The sequence below is a fragment of the Engraulis encrasicolus genome, chromosome 11 (genome assembly GCF_034702125.1).
Source record: "Engraulis encrasicolus isolate BLACKSEA-1 chromosome 11, IST_EnEncr_1.0, whole genome shotgun sequence".
Taxonomy (NCBI): Eukaryota; Metazoa; Chordata; class Actinopteri; order Clupeiformes; family Engraulidae; genus Engraulis; species Engraulis encrasicolus.
The window spans coordinates 51,229,075-51,246,162 of record NC_085867.1 but is presented as its reverse complement, the minus strand read 5'-3'; the positions used below and the strand labels follow the sequence as shown (position 1 = coordinate 51,246,162).

Genomic DNA, 17,088 nt, shown 5'->3' with positions numbered 1-17,088 from the left:
CACCAGGGTCCCACAGGTGAGACGGGACCAATGGGCGACCGAGGCCACCCCGGACCCCAAGGCCCACCAGGAGAGCAGGGTCTGAACGGAGCTGCTGGAAAGGAGGGAGCCAAGGTGATTGGTTATGAGGAGGCCACGGCTGTTTTTACGCCTAATTCTTACTACAGTGATATACTGGAACTATGGTCATTGATGTACTACACTCTAAATAAATTGAAGTTGAGAAATTGACACACACACACACACACATTTGAACTTATTGTTAGGTCAGTCATTGAACATTGCTGAATGTGCTGGCTATGGTCCACCAAGTTCCACAATGCAGTGGCGTTGGGACAGTTACGAAGCCTTTCTGGTTCTAATGGTTGGTTCTTTGTGTTCTGTAGGGAGATCCTGGCCCCGCTGGACCTGCTGGTAAAGATGGTCCACCTGGCATGAGAGGCTTCCCCGGAGAGCGTGGTCTTCCCGGTCCCGTGGTGAGTATTAGCAAAGATTTTCTTAGTTCTAACCCAATTACACCGGCTCTGGTATTAGAAGCTCACAAGAGAACTAGAATCTTCCTAGAGTAGAAACCAATAAAAATGCTGCAAAATAATGCATTTTTACACGCACGCATGCACGCACACACACACGCACGCACGCACGCACACACACACACACACACACACACACACACACACACACACACACACACACACACACACACACACACACACACACACACACACACACACACACACACACACACACACACACACACACACACACATACACACACACACACACACACAGGAAGTCTCAAGGGATTTCTCCCTCTGTGGGTAATAGATGTGCATCGATCTTTACTGGGAGTTCGATACTATTGTTGGTTGTTTTTGTAATCATAATGAATGCAGTGTTTTCAGTTCAGGGTGTGTTGAGATGGTGCAGGTGTATTGATGATGTGTGCTGCTGTGCTCTTCTCTTCTCAGGGAACTGACGGTTTGAAAGGTAGCGAGGGACCCCCTGGCCCACCTGGTCCCGCTGTGAGTACCATCCTTTCTTTCTTTCTTTCTTTTCTTTCTTTCTTTCTTTCAACTATTGTGACTATTGCTTTTTAGTGGTTCAACATTACGACATTCCATGCAGGATATTTCTCTAGTTTTTATGGCTTCATTACTTTAACATAGGTTTTACATTCCTTGACCTCTACTTCCCCCTTTTCCATCTACAGTATATCACGAAAGTGAATACACCCCTCAGAGTTTTGCAGATTTTTGAGTATATCTTTTCATTGGAAAGCATTACATAAATGTAACTTTGACACAATTATTGGTAACCTTTTAGCAACATATTTCACCACTTACATTTCTTGTTCACTCAGAAAAAAACAAAATACAGCCATTAATGTTTGAACATGTACTCACAAAAGTGAGTACACCCCAGATTAAAATCCGGTAGAGAAGGGGCTATGTTGGCTCAAATCGTCTCGAAATGAAACGAAATGAAAAGGGATGATAAGGGAGGTCATCAGTGTGCGTTTCAACCTTTCTTTGCATTGAACTTTTACATTTTGAGTCTGCATCTGGCTTAAATAGATTGGTGTGAGATTTGAATGCAATCCTATGGAGAACATCATGATCTGCTTCAGTAGTCACAGTGCATGTTGACATGCATGTTTCTTTTAGGTGTATTTCAGATTGCCAATGTTGACAGCATTCATGCATCCCCAAACCATGTCAGTCCCACTACCATGCTTGGCTTATGAGAGGATACACCTTTTTTGTAAAACTCACTTGTTTACCACCACACATGCTTGACACCATCTAAAGCAAATTTGTTTATCTTGGTCTCTTCAGATCACACAACATGGTTCCAGTGATCCATATCCTTGGTCTGTTCATCTCTCCTGAGACCAAGACACAAACAAAACAAATTTGCTTTAGATGGTGTCAAGCATGTGTGGTGGTAAACAAGTGAGTTTTACAAAAAAGGTGTATCCTCTCATAAGTCAAGCATGGTAGTGGGACTGACATGGTTTGGGGATGCATGAATGCTGTCAACATTGGCAATCTGAAATACACCTAAAAGAAACATACATGTCAACATGCACTGTGACTACTGAAGCAGATCATGACATTCTCCATAGGATTGCATTCAAATCTCACACCAATCTATTTAAGCCAGATGCAGACTCAAATTGTAAAAGTTCAATGCAAAGAAAGGTTGAAACGCACACTGATGACCTCCCTTGTCATCCCTTTTCATTTCGTTTCATTTCGAGACGATTCGAGCCAACATAGCCCCTTCTCTACCGGATTTTAATCTGGGGTGTACTCACTTTTGTGAGTACATGTTCAAACATTAATGGCTGTATTTTGGTTTTTTTCTGAGTGAACAAGAAATTTAAGCGGTTAAATATGTTGTTAAAAGGTCACTAATCATTGTGTCAAAGTTACATTTCTGTAATGCTTTCCTATGAAAAGATATACTCAAAAATCTGCAAAACTCTGAGGGGTGTATTCACTTTCGTGATATACTGTACTTTCCATTTTCTTTAGTATGTCTTTATTCTATCTCTCCCCTCGCGGTGTAGTTTTTAAAGATGTGCGTGCCCTATCGTAACTTAATGTTGCAGCTTTATTATACAAGGTAATAAGATATGTACAGTTATATAATTTCCCGCCAAACTACATTACTGAAACATATTGGCCATGTCATCCCTTTCTGACTTTATTGTAGAGGTGAAATATTCGGCGCTATAGCCCCCATGCATACATAAAAGATTTGCTTATAAATAAATAACGAGGAGGTAACTCAATAATCTTGGCCTTCCGATCGAGTGGATTCGGTCAATCTTTCTTTCTCTCTCTCTCCTTTTTTCATCCATCTCTCTCTCTCTCTCTCAATCATCTGAGTTGGTCACTGTTTCATTCTCTCCTGCTCTCGCTTCTCTCATGTACCTCTGTGGATCAATCGATTCTTCCGTGTTTCTTCCGTGTGTCAGGGCTCCCCTGGTGAGCGTGGTCCCTCTGGCCCAGCCGGACCCACTGGTCTCCCAGGCCGACCCGGACCACAGGGACCCCCAGGACCAAACGGAGAGAAGGGAGGACCGGTAAGGCAGTGTTTGTGTTTGCTCGCTTGTCACTTGTGTGGTACTGTATGTGCATTCTGCATATCCCGATAATGTGTGTGGGTTTGTGTGTGTGTGTGTGCGTGCATGTGTGCGTGTGTGAATACTGTATGTGTTCATCCATGTGCAGAACAGCGTGTGTTGCACAAGTGTATCTGTGGAGTGTATGTGTTTACGGGATATATATTGCTCCTTGGGAGCAGCAGCTGTGCCGTCTTGAACAGACGACTCCCATGAATATGCCACAGCATTACTTGCTCATCACTCCTCCATGGCACGTTGACGACAGCTGGCGGTTATGACATTACGAGACTGCACTCAGTCCTCGCCCTCGTCATGCCACGAGCACATGAGGGAAAATAACGATGTGCCAACTAAGCATCTCGCATCTCACATCTCACATCTTGGCGCCTCAGCCATGCCTGTGGCCCGAGGGCTTGTCACTGTCGGGATTATATTACTTTCTACTTTTGTTTGCTCAAGGTATTGATCTGTCAGCAGTGGTTAGTGTGTGCCAGATCAGAGCTTAAGCCTCTGTATTTAACTGATGCTGGGAATGTGATAAGAAGTCTTTTGAATTAGTGTGCACGAGTGTGTGTGTGTGTGCATGCGTGTGTTTTCCTGTCTGTGTGTGAGAGAGAGCAAGAAAAGTGTGTGCTTGTGTGTGTATATACAGTATATGTGCAGGAAAAAGAGCAAGTGTTTGAGAGGTTTTGTCTGTCAGTATTAACCATATATCTATCTCTAATTTCCTAGGGAGAGAAAGGACCTCAGGGCCCTGCTGGTCGAGATGGCATCCAGGGCCCAGTGGGTCTTCCTGGGCCTGCCGGGCCTCTGGGACCCCCTGGAGAGGATGGAGACAAGGTAAGAGGAGAAAGTAAAGTACTGTACGCACTGAGCTACAGAGGAGAACGTTACCAACACGAACAGATGTGTTTGCACCAGCACTTTGTCTGTTCATTACTGTATGCCTCCCATTCATTTTGTCTCGCAGTCAAAAACATGTTCACATGAATCTTTCACTAATGCGCCAGTTGGTCTATGCATCCGCAGTGCATACATATGCATAGACATATACATAATACAACTCAGTCTCTGCCACATTCCCCTAAACATTGCATATAATGAGGAATTGAAAATACATTTATGAACATTTGGAAAGTTATTTGTCCCCTGGTTGTTTACTGTGTATAGTTATAACTATGTACGCTAGCATACTAAACAGATAAACATGAATAAATAAACATTAAACATGAATATTAACCAAAGTGGATGGCAAACATACACAGAATATTCACGTATACAGCGAAACAAATTAGAATAAGGTGTCAAAACCTAGTAGATGTTTTTTTCTTGTAAGATATGGCTGTTTGCACAGGTGCTAATACATGGGTACCAACATGAAGTGAAGTGCTGACATTTTCCGCCCCCACCTTTGTGAAGTGTGTGTCTTATGCACATATTAACACACTTTCGCACATCACACCTTAATGCAGGAGTGATATCTGCCTTTATTGAATCTGCTCTCCTCTGAGAAATTGTCAGCATCCTGATCGCATTAAGATCCCATCTCTCTCTCTCACACACACACACACACACATACAACCACACACACACACACACACACACACACACACACACACACACACACACACACACACACACACACACACACACACACACACACACACACACACACACACACACACACACACACACACACACACACACACAGAGGCCCGCACAAATGCTGCAAATACACACATATTCGTTCACACATGCATTAACCCCGCGCTGAATCCCGGCAGGCCCATTCGTATTCTACTGCAGCAGCGAAAAGCACACATGCACATAACAGCCCACACGCTGGCTTCAGGGGGTGATGGAGATCAAGGTTTTGATTACACACACATTACTCACACGTGTTGGTTTCCAGGGTTCGATATAGATCAAGGTGTTTTTTTTTCAACACACGCACACACGCATGCGCGCGCACACACACACACACACACACACACACACACACACACACACACACACACACACACACACACACACACACACACACACACACACACACACCAGAATACATTTTTACCTACCGTATGACTTTCCCGCCCCTGGCACCATAATCCATTCTCCCATTCCGTCCACACACCACCACATCAGACGTCTTGTTCCACCACCATCATCATCACACATTCTGACCCCAGCTTCTCCCCTCTTGTGCTTTCATGATGTCCGCAGGGAGAGATCGGCGAGCCTGGACAGAAGGGAAGCAAAGGAGAGAAAGGCGAACATGTAAGCTCACGGCCATCATTGGTATTCTGTCAGATCAGCATTTTATTACGACTGCATGAGCCACTGGTTCCTCTGCAGGCGTAAGGGCTCTATTGTTTCAGATGGTGTCTATGTGGAGCCGTGTTTAATGATGTGCTATCTGTAACAATGTCTTCTTTCTTCTCCGTCCGCAGGGTCCACCTGGCCCTACTGGACCCCAAGGCCCCGTCGGACAGCCTGGTCCATCTGTGAGTATCGCAGCTCTACATCACTTCCTTGTTCTGCTGCCACTGTTATGGAACAGTTCTTGTCATATCATTACACTTTGATGTTAGGCATTGGTTTTCAAGTGTCGCTAGAGGCAGACTGTGTTCACTGTTCATCAGAAACACTTTCGGACTGCTGGCTCAAATCTTAGTCTCTTTGTTTGCATGAGTGGAAATATAATGGGCAACACCTTGCATGCACTGCTTTTTATGGCATAGACTTGATTTAAACCCACTCATATGCTAAACGTACACGTATCTCTGCTTTGTATTTCCTTCTGTGGTGGACAGGGAGCTGATGGAGAGCCTGGTCCCAGAGGTCAGCAGGGTCTGTTTGGCCAGAAGGGAGACGAAGGATCCCGAGGCTTCCCCGGACCCCCTGGACCCGTCGGCCTGCAGGTCTGAGACTTAATGTCTTATATGTTAATACTTACGCAAACACAGACACAAACACACATCGGCATGCATTCACACACACACACACAAGATCGCACACACACATGCCCATGTATATTAACAATATGCACACACTCACACACGTAATCTATGACACCAGCTCTCTTCACTACACTACGTTCAACAGCCAATCCATCACAATGTCAGTCACGGGTCGCACAGTCACACAGACGCGCACAGTCACCGACACAAGAGCTTCGAGTGTTGACTCTGGAGTGCTACCATCAAAAGGACAGCCGTGCACATTTGCAATGTAAAGAGAGCGGCATGTCGGCATGTGTCATGTTCTACGGAGGAGGTGTTAACGAGATGTTGAACGGTGACAAGAGTGAGCAAGAGGGAAGGAGGGAGAGAGCCGGTGACTCACTCACTAGTGATTGAGTTATGTGATCTGAGACTGGGGTGGGTGGCGTAGGTGGTGTGTGTGTGAGTGTGTGTGTGTGTGTGTGTGTGTGTGTGTGTGTGTGTGCGTGCGTGTGTGTGTGCACATGTTGGGTGGTGGAGGCCTATGACCTATATATTAAATGACTTACATTGGCGTTCTTTTCTTGTTTCTCCTGCAGGGACTGCCAGGGCCTACTGGTGAGAAGGGAGAGACTGGTGATGTTGGTCAGATGGTAAGACTGCTCTTCTTCACACCTTGGCTTTTTTCCATTTTCAGAGTCGATACTGTATGTGAATGTGATGGTATCCTATTAATATTCCTCTCTCCATCCCCCATCTCTCTCTCTGTCTTCTCTCGCCTCTACTTTCTCTTTGACGTGCTCTCTGTCTTTTTTCTCTCTGCCTGTCTTTCTCTTTCCCTCTTTCCCTCTTCTGCCTCTGTCTGTCTGTCTGTGTGTCTAGGGACCCCCTGGTCCTCCAGGACCCAGAGGCCCCGCCGGACCCCAGGGAGCAGATGGGCCCCAAGGGCCCCCAGGTGGCATCGGCAACCCTGGCTCTGTCGGAGAGAAGGTACAACATGAACCCCATCACCTGCACCTGTCCTTCCGTGGCCCTAATATCTCGCACATGCACGGTCACATGCACACAAATAAACACACACACTCTTCAGTGTGTGTGTGTGTGTGTGTGCATGTGTGTGTGTGTGTGTGTGTGTGTGTGTGTGTGTGTGTGTGTGTGTGTGTGTGTGTGCATGTGTGTGTGTGTGTGTGAGAGAGGATGAGCCTCCGCCGCTGATGTCCTCGGTGTGAGGCTACAGAGCGGTCGAGCGGAGCGGAGCGGAGACGCTAAAAGCACTCTAAAACTCTCCTGCCGCCTCATCAATATTTCAGCCGGCCATTCAGCTGAATGATCAAGTCTAAAGCGCTAAAACCTCTTTTGCACTTTTTCTTTAATACACGTGTGATGGGAAGAGAGAGAGAGAGAGAGAGAGAGAGAGAGTTTGTGTGTGTTTGTGTGCCATTTGGATTAGTGTGTGTGTGCCCTCGCGCATGCGTGTGTGTGTACTGTAAGTATGTGCATGTGTGTATGCGTGTGTACGTGCACGTGTGTGTGTGTCCTCATGCATTCAAGCAAACGTGCCCTGTCCTCCCAGTAAAGCATCTTTGTATTATTGAAGTGGCTATTTTAAAGCGTCTGAGCTTTTGTGTGTGCCAGTATGTGTGGACTTGCGTAGTGTGGCGGGGGCATTTGCACATGCGCACACATAGGTGGTTTAGAGATAGAGAGAGACAGAGGGAGCGAGAGAGAGAGAGAGAGAGAGAGAGAGAGAGAGAGAAAGAGAAAGAGAGAGAGAGAGAGAGAAAGAGAAAGAGAGAGAGAGAGTTGCCAACCACTGCCCTCTGTCCAACCCACTCAGCACTTTTCTCTCCAGCCAGCGATGATGATGGTGTGATTTGTTATCTTCTGCGGTCGATACAAATGCCTTCATCCTCTCTTTCTTCCTCTCCTTTCACTCTCCTAAGGAGGCCATCACGCCCTAATGTATCATCTTGAGTAGAGAGAGGCGTAAGTGCGGAAGAATGAGAAGTGTGTGGAGGAGTGGGGGAGGTAGGGGAGGGGGGGGATGTAAAGGATGAAGGCCAAGAATGAAATGAAATGGGACAAAGTGGAAGAGAAGTGATGATGGTCTGGTAAACTAGTGTTCCACCTTCATCTTGCCGCAGAGACGTTACTTGGAATTACAGTAAAGCTTTACGAACCCTGAATTATAGTACCTTTCTCGCCCTCGCCGTCCATCCATTTACTGGTTCACGGGCCACAGGTTCATACCGTCTCTGCTTGGAGAGAAGAAATCCTGATATTTTATTTTTATTAAAAGGGTCCACCATTAGCGTGTACCATAGTAGCACTTTGCTAGTCTTCCTGGACTCCCCGTGATACTAGACCCATTTGCATTTGGATATCCATTTGCAAAAGTCATTCCATGCTGTTTTAGTGCATATAGCGCATAATGGGCCTCATTAAAAGGTTGTGCACTGAAGACTTTGTGTTGCCGTACCTCATCTCTCCAGCGCGGTGCACTGAAGACAAAGACGTCGGACACATAGTCTTATATTATATAGTGCAGCTAAGCTACTGTCAGAGTCGCAACACTCGCACACTCTTAAGTGCTTGTGTTGTTATTTGGACTTGTCAGCCGCAGGTAAATGATGACTCCCTCTAACCACTGGAGACAAACAGGATTATGGGAATAGAGTAGATACTGTCCATCTTTTGTCAAGAGATTTAAAAAGCAATAAAGAGTAAAATATCTTGTGTGTGGTTGCTCAGGGAGCTTGCTACTGCTGTGGTAGCCATGTTCTCCTTCAGGTCCTATTTTTGTGTGTGTCCCCGTGTCTGAGGGAGGTCCGGTGACAGTGAGGGCTGAGATATTTTGGCTCTGGAAGAAAGCGGCTGCTGCATGCGAGAGAGGAGAGAGAAATAGATCCTGATATATGGGCGTACGTGCTGAGAGGATGGGGCAGAGCACACGTGCACAAACACATTGACACAGGCACACACGCTCCATGGATTTGTACATCAGTCAAGGCTTGTTCGCTTTGTGTGTGTGTGTGTGTGTGTGTGTGTGTGTGTGTGTGTGTTTGTGTGTGCGTGTGCGTGTGTGTGTGTGTGTGTGTGTGTGTGTGTGTGTGTGTGTGTGTGTGTGTGTGTGTGTGTGTGTGTGTGTGTGTGTGTGTTTGTGTGTGTGTGTGCGTGTGTGTGAGTGATGAATATCTACATTCGCTGGCCCAGCTGGCAGTGCAAGGACAAGAGCTGTGACTTTCAGTGCTCCATCCATCTTTCTGTCTTGTCCTCTGTTCCTATATCCTCTTTCCTCTGTCCTGCACCCTCTGTTCCTGTATCCTCCGTCCTCTCTCAGGGAGACTCCGGTGAGGCTGGAGAACCCGGACTGCAGGGAGACGTTGGACCTCCGGTATGTCAACAACAAACAGCAAACAGCACAGCAAACACACAAGCCAGCATATAATAAGTGAAATGCATAGCACCAGAGCTAATCGCAAAGCAAACACTACAGCAAAGGGTTAAAGACATAAAACAGCATATCAGTTAGACAAGTAAAAGGCAGAGCGCTAATCATACCAGCGCTTATGTCAACACATCGCATCACATCCTAGTTTAATATTAATACTTGCCCTCGTACAAGTGCCCTTTAAGTACCTGACTCCTAAATGTTGCATATTGCAAAGCGACACCTAGGATTGTGATCGGCAGTTGTGCACTGGGCACAGATTCAAGAGGCGAGCTTGGAGACATTGCATACTAACATATCAGTAGGGTTAGCATATGCTGGTGCTATTAAAGTGATAATGTTGGCTCTACCGTATGTGATATGACAAGTGGTCCAAGCTACGTGTCGGATTGTAATTGTGAGTCCTTCTCTGGTCCAGGGTCCAAGAGGTGATCGTGGAGAGAAGGGTGAATCTGGTCCCGCTGGCGCTGGTGGGCCTCCTGGTCCCAAAGGTCCCCCTGGAGATGACGGTCCTAAAGGAAGTCCTGTGAGTCCTGCTCGCCTCGTGCTCATCCTGCATGCATGAATGAATGACTGACTGAATGAATGAATCTTTAATGGATATTTAATGACTACTACATCTAGGCAGATGGAAATGTTTTCATCTTAGTACATGTTCCAGCACACATCATTTATCAACATTTGAGACGCAGCAGTTAGACAATTAATCATAAAACAGGTAGACATGCAGATATCATGCATGTTTTCTGCTTCTCATTGATTATGCACTAATCTGTCATAATGTCCTTCCTTTCCTAGGGTCCAAGTGGTTTCCCTGGCGACCCCGGTCCTGCTGGTGAGCCTGGTCCTCCTGTAAGTCTGTTTCCTCACTCTGATAAATGTGTATTTGGTATGACTTCAACTGGTTTATTATTGAGATAGCGTACAAGGTTCAACTGTGCCAAGTGTTAGGCTAGAGTTGAAGAGTAGGCTACATTTGCTTACAGTTATAGTTCGATTGACAAGAGGACCATTGAATGTTGTGTATGTTGCGAATGTTGCTACATTCTTGGTTGAAAAATTGTTTTGCAGGCAAAACGATTTCAGAATGACAGCAGTTTCAAGCACAATGGGCATTTAAATGTGCCTTTCGGGGTTACGAATGGCTTCTGACATGGGATGTGCGGGCAGAAAGCAGAGTGTGCAGACCGTGAGAGGGAAATAAAATGAATTTCGATCAGATGGAATTAGGCTCAAGTAAAATGCTGAGTTGCAGGACCTTCGGGCGTGACAGATATTGCACGAGATGTTGCAAGGTCTAAATCGGACGGACCAAACAAAACGTTGCTGGAAAGGCGATAACTCATAACAATGATTTCTTCATTCCCTTCAAGAATATAATATGCAGAAAATAAATCATTTCCCAGCAGCAGAGTATTTCATCATGTTTCCTCCTCAAAAATAACACCAGCCGAAGCCGTCTGACTGCAGGTCTGGGCTGATTAGCACAATCCCTTCAAGCGCATTAAATAAAGATGCAGCTTGTACGACTAAATTATTTTTGCAGGATTGCCGAACTGCTGGTTCTCGGCATAGTCCACCTATTAGCATGTACCAACAATTCTCCAAACAATGATAGAAACACCCTAAATTCCTACTGCATAATCATCGATGCAGATAGACTGAATTAACAAACTCATTATCTTCCCCGTTTAAGACTTGTCGTAAGCCTCAGGGTACACTGTAGTTAGTTGCTGGGTGATATCAAGTTTACACTCTCTTTCACATAGACCTTTTTATAAACCTGTTCCTTGGTGTATAATAATGGATGCCAGCTTGCAGGGCTTGGTGTGGAATGTTAGTAAACATCCCATGCAAAGCCTCATACACATACATACATCCTCTTCTGACGTATACAGGCCTTTTAGCTCACTCCATCTGCCTCTCTGATCAGAGTTTTTGTGAGGTTGCAGATTTGAGACTGGGTTTTGAATGCATAGGTTGACCTTGGTTACAAATGTTTGCTTTGCTACTTGTTGACCTCCATTTTTCCTCTGTCTGCAGGGTCTGGATGGTTCCCCTGGTGACAAGGGAGATGATGGAGAGGCTGGTCAACCGGTGAGTTTGGGTCACAGTCAACTATTCAATTCATCTACAATTTGACAAGAGAATGAGTACGCTATGGTGTCCATCATCACACGATACGATAATATCACATGCTTACTTATAAACCTATACACAGTTATGGATGCCTAATATAATCAAAATGTTACTACATGGGTCACCTTCAGTGGTTCATTATTTGTCAATAACACTCATTGAATCATTTATTCTCCAAGTTGCTGAACAATTTTGTGAGATGTGTTTCATTCACTATTTTATTCATGATCTCTTTGTTCCTATTTTGTGCTACAGGGTTCACCTGGACCCACTGGCGAGGCAGGTCCATCTGGTCCCCCAGGAAAGAGAGTAAGCCCCTCTGATCATATCAACTCTACTGTATGGTGTTCATTTATGAGCGAGAGGATAACACAGTACATTTCTGCTATTTCGCTAATGTGTGTGTGTGTGTGTGTGCGCGTGTGCGCGTGTGCGCGCGTGTGTGTGTGTGTGTGTGTGTGTGTGTGTGTGTGTGTGTGTGTGTGTGTGTGTGTGTGTGTGTGTTGATGTAGGGTCCTCCCGGACCTGCTGGGCCTGAGGGAAGGCAGGGTGAGAAGGGAGGCAAGGTAAGAAGCAAACACAGACATGGAGATGCACATCGACCTACAGATTCATCCAGACATTACACACACCCATACATACACTTACAAATCTGCAGATGTGGGACGCACTCTAATAAAATAAAAAAAAACATTCTCACACACAAACATGCACTCACAACTGAAACATTGAACCATACACATACAAAGGACAAATAAAAACTAACCTGACAGACACATACTTGTACAAATCAGTACACAGAAACACAGGAATAATGTACAGTAAGTTGCCCAAACTTAATTCCAGCGCGTTGCTTATTCCACAGGGAGAGCCTGGTCTGGAGGGTCCACCTGGAAAGACCGGCCCTGTTGGGCCTCAGGGCGCTCCTGGCAAACCCGGCTCTGAGGGTCTGAGAGGTATCCCTGGTCCAGTGGTGAGTCCTGCTTAGAATCTTTACCGGATGTAATTGGATTTTGTCGTGGCTAATCCGCTAACAGAATACAAATGGGTCCGAGTTGATTGGGGAGCTTTAAGGAGTGCGCTAACGTTTGTTCCAAACAAGCAGAATAAGATTGGAAAATAATCTCGTACTGCTGGGGTTTAGTGAAGCGCTACTTTCAAAGCACTTCTTGATTATGTTGACTAATAGCAAAGCTATAAGAACTCTTTTAACTTTTTGTGTGGGTTTCTGTTTGTGTTGTTCCGTGTAGGGAGAGCAAGGTCTTCCTGGTTCCCCCGGCCCTGACGGACCTTCTGGACCCATGGTAGGTCCACCATCTCCACCATGTTTTTATTCACCTGAACACAGCAACATTTACTACAGAAACTATGTACAATACAATCCAATACAATACAACATGTATTTACAGTATATAGCACAGTATACCATTACATTCTTCATCATTCATAAATTCTTTTCTATGTCTCACACACCAACTGATTCTTTTCTTTCTTTTTGTCCTTTATTTATTTTTAGTTAGTTCTTGTTCCCTTTACTCTTTTTACTCTTCCTTCAACTGATGTTCCTCCTCTTGTCAACAGGGTCCTCCTGGCTTACCTGGACTGAAGGGAGACACCGGTGTGAAGGGTGAAAAGGTGAGACCCTTTGACGCCACCGTTAACTGATCGCTGATTAATAAATGATCGCATCCTTCCTTCCGCAGCAAGTCCCCTGTCAGAGCTGCTTTGATTGACAGCTGGAAGCTGAGGCAGTGACTGGCGCGCCCCCCCCCATACGCCTCCTTCAGCTACTTGATGAGGTCTCTGCAGAGAGATCCGTCCTGCTGTCTGTAGTAATGATCTTTTGTAGACAGCTCCAGACTGTACTTTAGCTCAGTGGCAGATCTCTGCAGAGCGGCAGCAAGAGCGGCATCCTTGTGCAGCCACTGACAAGACAGCCTACAGACAGCTAGCAAAACTTACTGCTGAATGCATGACTGGATGTGTGATGGAAATGTGTGTGTGTGTGTGTGTGTGTGTGTGTGTGTGTGTGTGTGTGTGTGTGTGTGTGCGTGTGCGTGTGTGTGCGTGTGTGTGCGTGTGCGTGCGTGTGCGCATGTGTGTGTGTTTCTGTGTACGTGTGCGTGTGCGTGTGTGTGCGTGTGCGTGTTTCTGTGTACGTGTGCGTGTGCGTGCGTGCGTGCGTGTGTGTGTGTGTGTGTGTTTTACAGAATGTACTCTATTGTGTTTTGACTTGTCTTGTGTTGCCTCTTGTTCGATTGCGTAGGGTCATGTTGGTCTTATTGGACTCATCGGACCACCTGGCGAGCAGGGAGAGAAGGGAGACCGAGGCCTGCCAGGACCCCAGGGCCAGGGTGGACCCAAAGGAGACCCAGTACGAGATGAACCATCGCTTACACACTTCACAATCTACACCTGCACACACACACAGATCAGGATAAGCTGTAGTATTGTCAATAACACACTTCACTTACCTACTACACCCATTATTTATACTTACACTGTACCATAACCAGTGAGGTCAGCTTTAGAGATTTTGTTAGTTGACAAAACTATTACCTATTAACTACTACCTATTGTGGCAAAACTATTACCTAACTATTACCCAAGTAAATACACTGTAACAGCAATTCCATACAATGAAACATTACCAAATGAAGGGTTACAAATTCTTCATATTGTTCTTTGTGCTCATACATTAATGATAACTCATGATAACTCATGATAACTCTGCAATTCATTGTAATTGTGTGTGCATCCTTCTTCGCTCTCTTCTAGGGTATTGCTGGCCAAACTGGTCCACTCGGCCCTATCGGACCCCCAGGATTGCCCGGTCCCCCAGGCCCCAAAGGAGCCAAGGGTTCATCTGTAAGTGCTCCTATGCAACTCTAAGTGTGTCTGTGTGTGTGTGTATATGTGTGTGTGCGTGTGTTGCTTATTCCACAGAGATAAGCATCAGTTTCTTTTTTATTCATTTTTCTGTTCAGATAACTGAATATAAAGCATTTTGTGCTTTTTATCCCTTTACTCTATATATATACACGTTTATTTGGCATTGCATTGACCAATTCTGTTCCCCCTTCTTCAGGGTCAAACTGGTCCCAAGGGAGAGCATGGTGTCCCTGGCCCACCTGGTCCACCTGTGAGTAAAAATCCATGTTTTGCAACTTAACACACACACACACACACACACACACATGCACACATACACACAGACTTCATATTGATCCAATCTCTCTCAAACACATCACATCTAATTTATGTACAGCCTCACCTACTAGTCATATGTCATATTTCACACTGTTGCACGTCACGTGGAACTCATATCTCATTCTCAGCCAGCTGGCTGGCAGCTAACATCTTACACGCAAATGTCTCTCAGTTGTACAGCTGCTGTCTGATTTGTGGTGCTTGAATGGGTTTCTTTGGTATTGATTGAAATATTAGAGAAGTATGATACGTACATCTATACAAATGAGTTGGCCCAGACCTCCTTCAAAGTCTTAGGATCTCATGTTGTTGTGCACATTGGAAGAGATATTACATTGCTCTTTCTTTCTTTGCTTGCTTTTCTTTCTTTTTTTCTTTCTCTCTCTCCCTCTTTTCCTCTCCATCTGTCTCTCTCCCTCTCAAACACACACACACATACGCACACTTGAACGTTGTTCATGTTATTATGTTCATCTTTTTCTCTCTTTTTCTTTCTTTCTTTCTTTCTTTCTCTCTCTCTCTCTCTCTCTCTCTCTCTCTCTCTCTCTCTCTCTCTCTCTCTGTGTTTCTCCATGCTCTTAGGGTCCTCCCGGCGATGTCATCCATCCTCTGCCCATAATGTCCAGCCCCAAGCGCGCCAAGAGGAACATCGACGCCAGCCAGGTGATGGACGACGACGCCAACTACAAGGATTACGACGACGGCATGGAGGAGATCTTCGGCTCGCTCAACTCCCTGAAGCTGGAGATCGAGCAGATGAAGCACCCGCTCGGCACGCAGAACAACCCCGCGCGCACCTGCAAGGACCTGCAGCTCTGTCACCCAGAATTCCCTGATGGTATAAACTCCCTCCCAACACATACTATACTGTACACACACATGTTCAGGCACATACGCTAGGAACACAGAAGAGCTTCAACAAGGACTTGCAGTTGTCTGTTTTCTTTTGTCTTAAGGCCACACCAATTTAATTTGTTGGTTCTCGGATTCGCCGCTTGTATTTTGTATCAAAATGAAAAAAAAAAAAAAAACAGTTTCAATACCCCAAAAAATTAAAACCCGAAGACTGCATGTTTTCATGAACGGAGAGGTGTCTCTTTAGTAGTTGGAGGTCATGTGACGTAGAGAACCAATAAAACCACTCCTTTCAACATGCCGATTACGACTAGCGAATCAGGAAACGCGTTACATTCAAATGGTTTTACAGACAAACATGCAATGGCAAGTTGAAGTCCCTGTGGGTTAGCAGTAGCAGCGGTGAAACACAGTATGGCTCTTAGTGGAATTAGTGGAGTGGGATAGCAGTTTTAAAAAAGTAAAACAACAACTATGGTCCCGCTTGGAGGAAGCAACCCCCCGGGTTACCCGTAGCTTAATTTCTCCCCCTTCCTTGTTCACAGGCAGCCCGACGTTTCAGAATAGAATGTTCGACTTCGCTCAACTATCCGAGTTCACATGTGCCAGCGAGTTTTGTGTTCTCAACCAGGCGAGTTTTGCAACGGAGGAGAGAGTTACTATCACGGTAAAAACAGCAAAATGACTTGAGGATATTTTAAACACGAGAGAGTCACAATCACGGGGAAAAACTAAATGGCTTGAGCGGATATTAAACATTGCCACACAAAAACGCAGACGGGTGCGGATAATTGCCCGTTTCAGCCGTGTGCAGAGCTGGCCAAACAACAGGTGACGCGCTAGTCTGTCGGGACTTCTGTGAGAGTTTTTAGATAGCGACTAGGGCAGGCTACATACTGCCTATCAGTCGGCAAGGCATCGTTCATGCACCCCGAGACAGCACGAGAGAGAGAGAGAGCGAGAGAGAGAGAGACTGAGCGAGCGAGCGCACTAGTGCTGTCGTGTCTGTTCGTAGCGCTTGCTAAGAAACCACACTCATGCAGAGCGCTCAAAAACGGGGAAATAGACAAAACCCAATTCACCTCAGATTCCACTGTAAACATAGGCTAGGCTATTTGTGCCTAATGATTTTAAAAATTATGACATTTTTAGCAGGGTTTGTTAAAAAAAAAAATCCATCCATCCATCCATCCATCTATCTTCATATTGTAACTCTGTACTTGTGCCGTGTGCGGCTGGTATGTTGATCTTACTAGTCAAACACATACTGCCTAAAAGGCTACTAATTTGGTCTTTTCTACCAGCCAAACTGCTTGTAGTCAAGATGTGTTAGTTAGGTAGCCTACTGTCATGTC

At 45.5% G+C, this 17,088-nt stretch overlaps 1 protein-coding gene across 2 annotated transcripts in view; it reads left to right on the top strand.

Annotated features, from left to right (window-relative positions):
* col5a1 (procollagen, type V, alpha 1) overlaps positions 1–17,088 on the top strand; it is a 109,726-nt gene that overhangs the window by 82,660 nt on the left and 9,978 nt on the right. For both annotated transcript variants that reach the window (XM_063210881.1, XM_063210880.1), the window contains exons 39-61: positions 7–114; positions 387–476; positions 972–1,025; positions 2,987–3,094; positions 3,869–3,976; positions 5,360–5,413; positions 5,587–5,640; positions 5,950–6,057; positions 6,678–6,731; positions 6,961–7,068; positions 9,419–9,472; positions 9,948–10,055; positions 10,328–10,381; positions 11,573–11,626; positions 11,924–11,977; positions 12,181–12,234; positions 12,534–12,641; positions 12,919–12,972; positions 13,250–13,303; positions 13,935–14,042; positions 14,447–14,536; positions 14,757–14,810; positions 15,461–15,716. In XM_063210881.1, the coding sequence (XP_063066951.1) occupies positions 7–114; positions 387–476; positions 972–1,025; positions 2,987–3,094; positions 3,869–3,976; positions 5,360–5,413; positions 5,587–5,640; positions 5,950–6,057; positions 6,678–6,731; positions 6,961–7,068; positions 9,419–9,472; positions 9,948–10,055; positions 10,328–10,381; positions 11,573–11,626; positions 11,924–11,977; positions 12,181–12,234; positions 12,534–12,641; positions 12,919–12,972; positions 13,250–13,303; positions 13,935–14,042; positions 14,447–14,536; positions 14,757–14,810; positions 15,461–15,716 (1,948 nt within the window). The remainder of the gene's footprint in view (positions 1–6; positions 115–386; positions 477–971; positions 1,026–2,986; positions 3,095–3,868; positions 3,977–5,359; positions 5,414–5,586; positions 5,641–5,949; positions 6,058–6,677; positions 6,732–6,960; positions 7,069–9,418; positions 9,473–9,947; positions 10,056–10,327; positions 10,382–11,572; positions 11,627–11,923; positions 11,978–12,180; positions 12,235–12,533; positions 12,642–12,918; positions 12,973–13,249; positions 13,304–13,934; positions 14,043–14,446; positions 14,537–14,756; positions 14,811–15,460; positions 15,717–17,088) is intronic.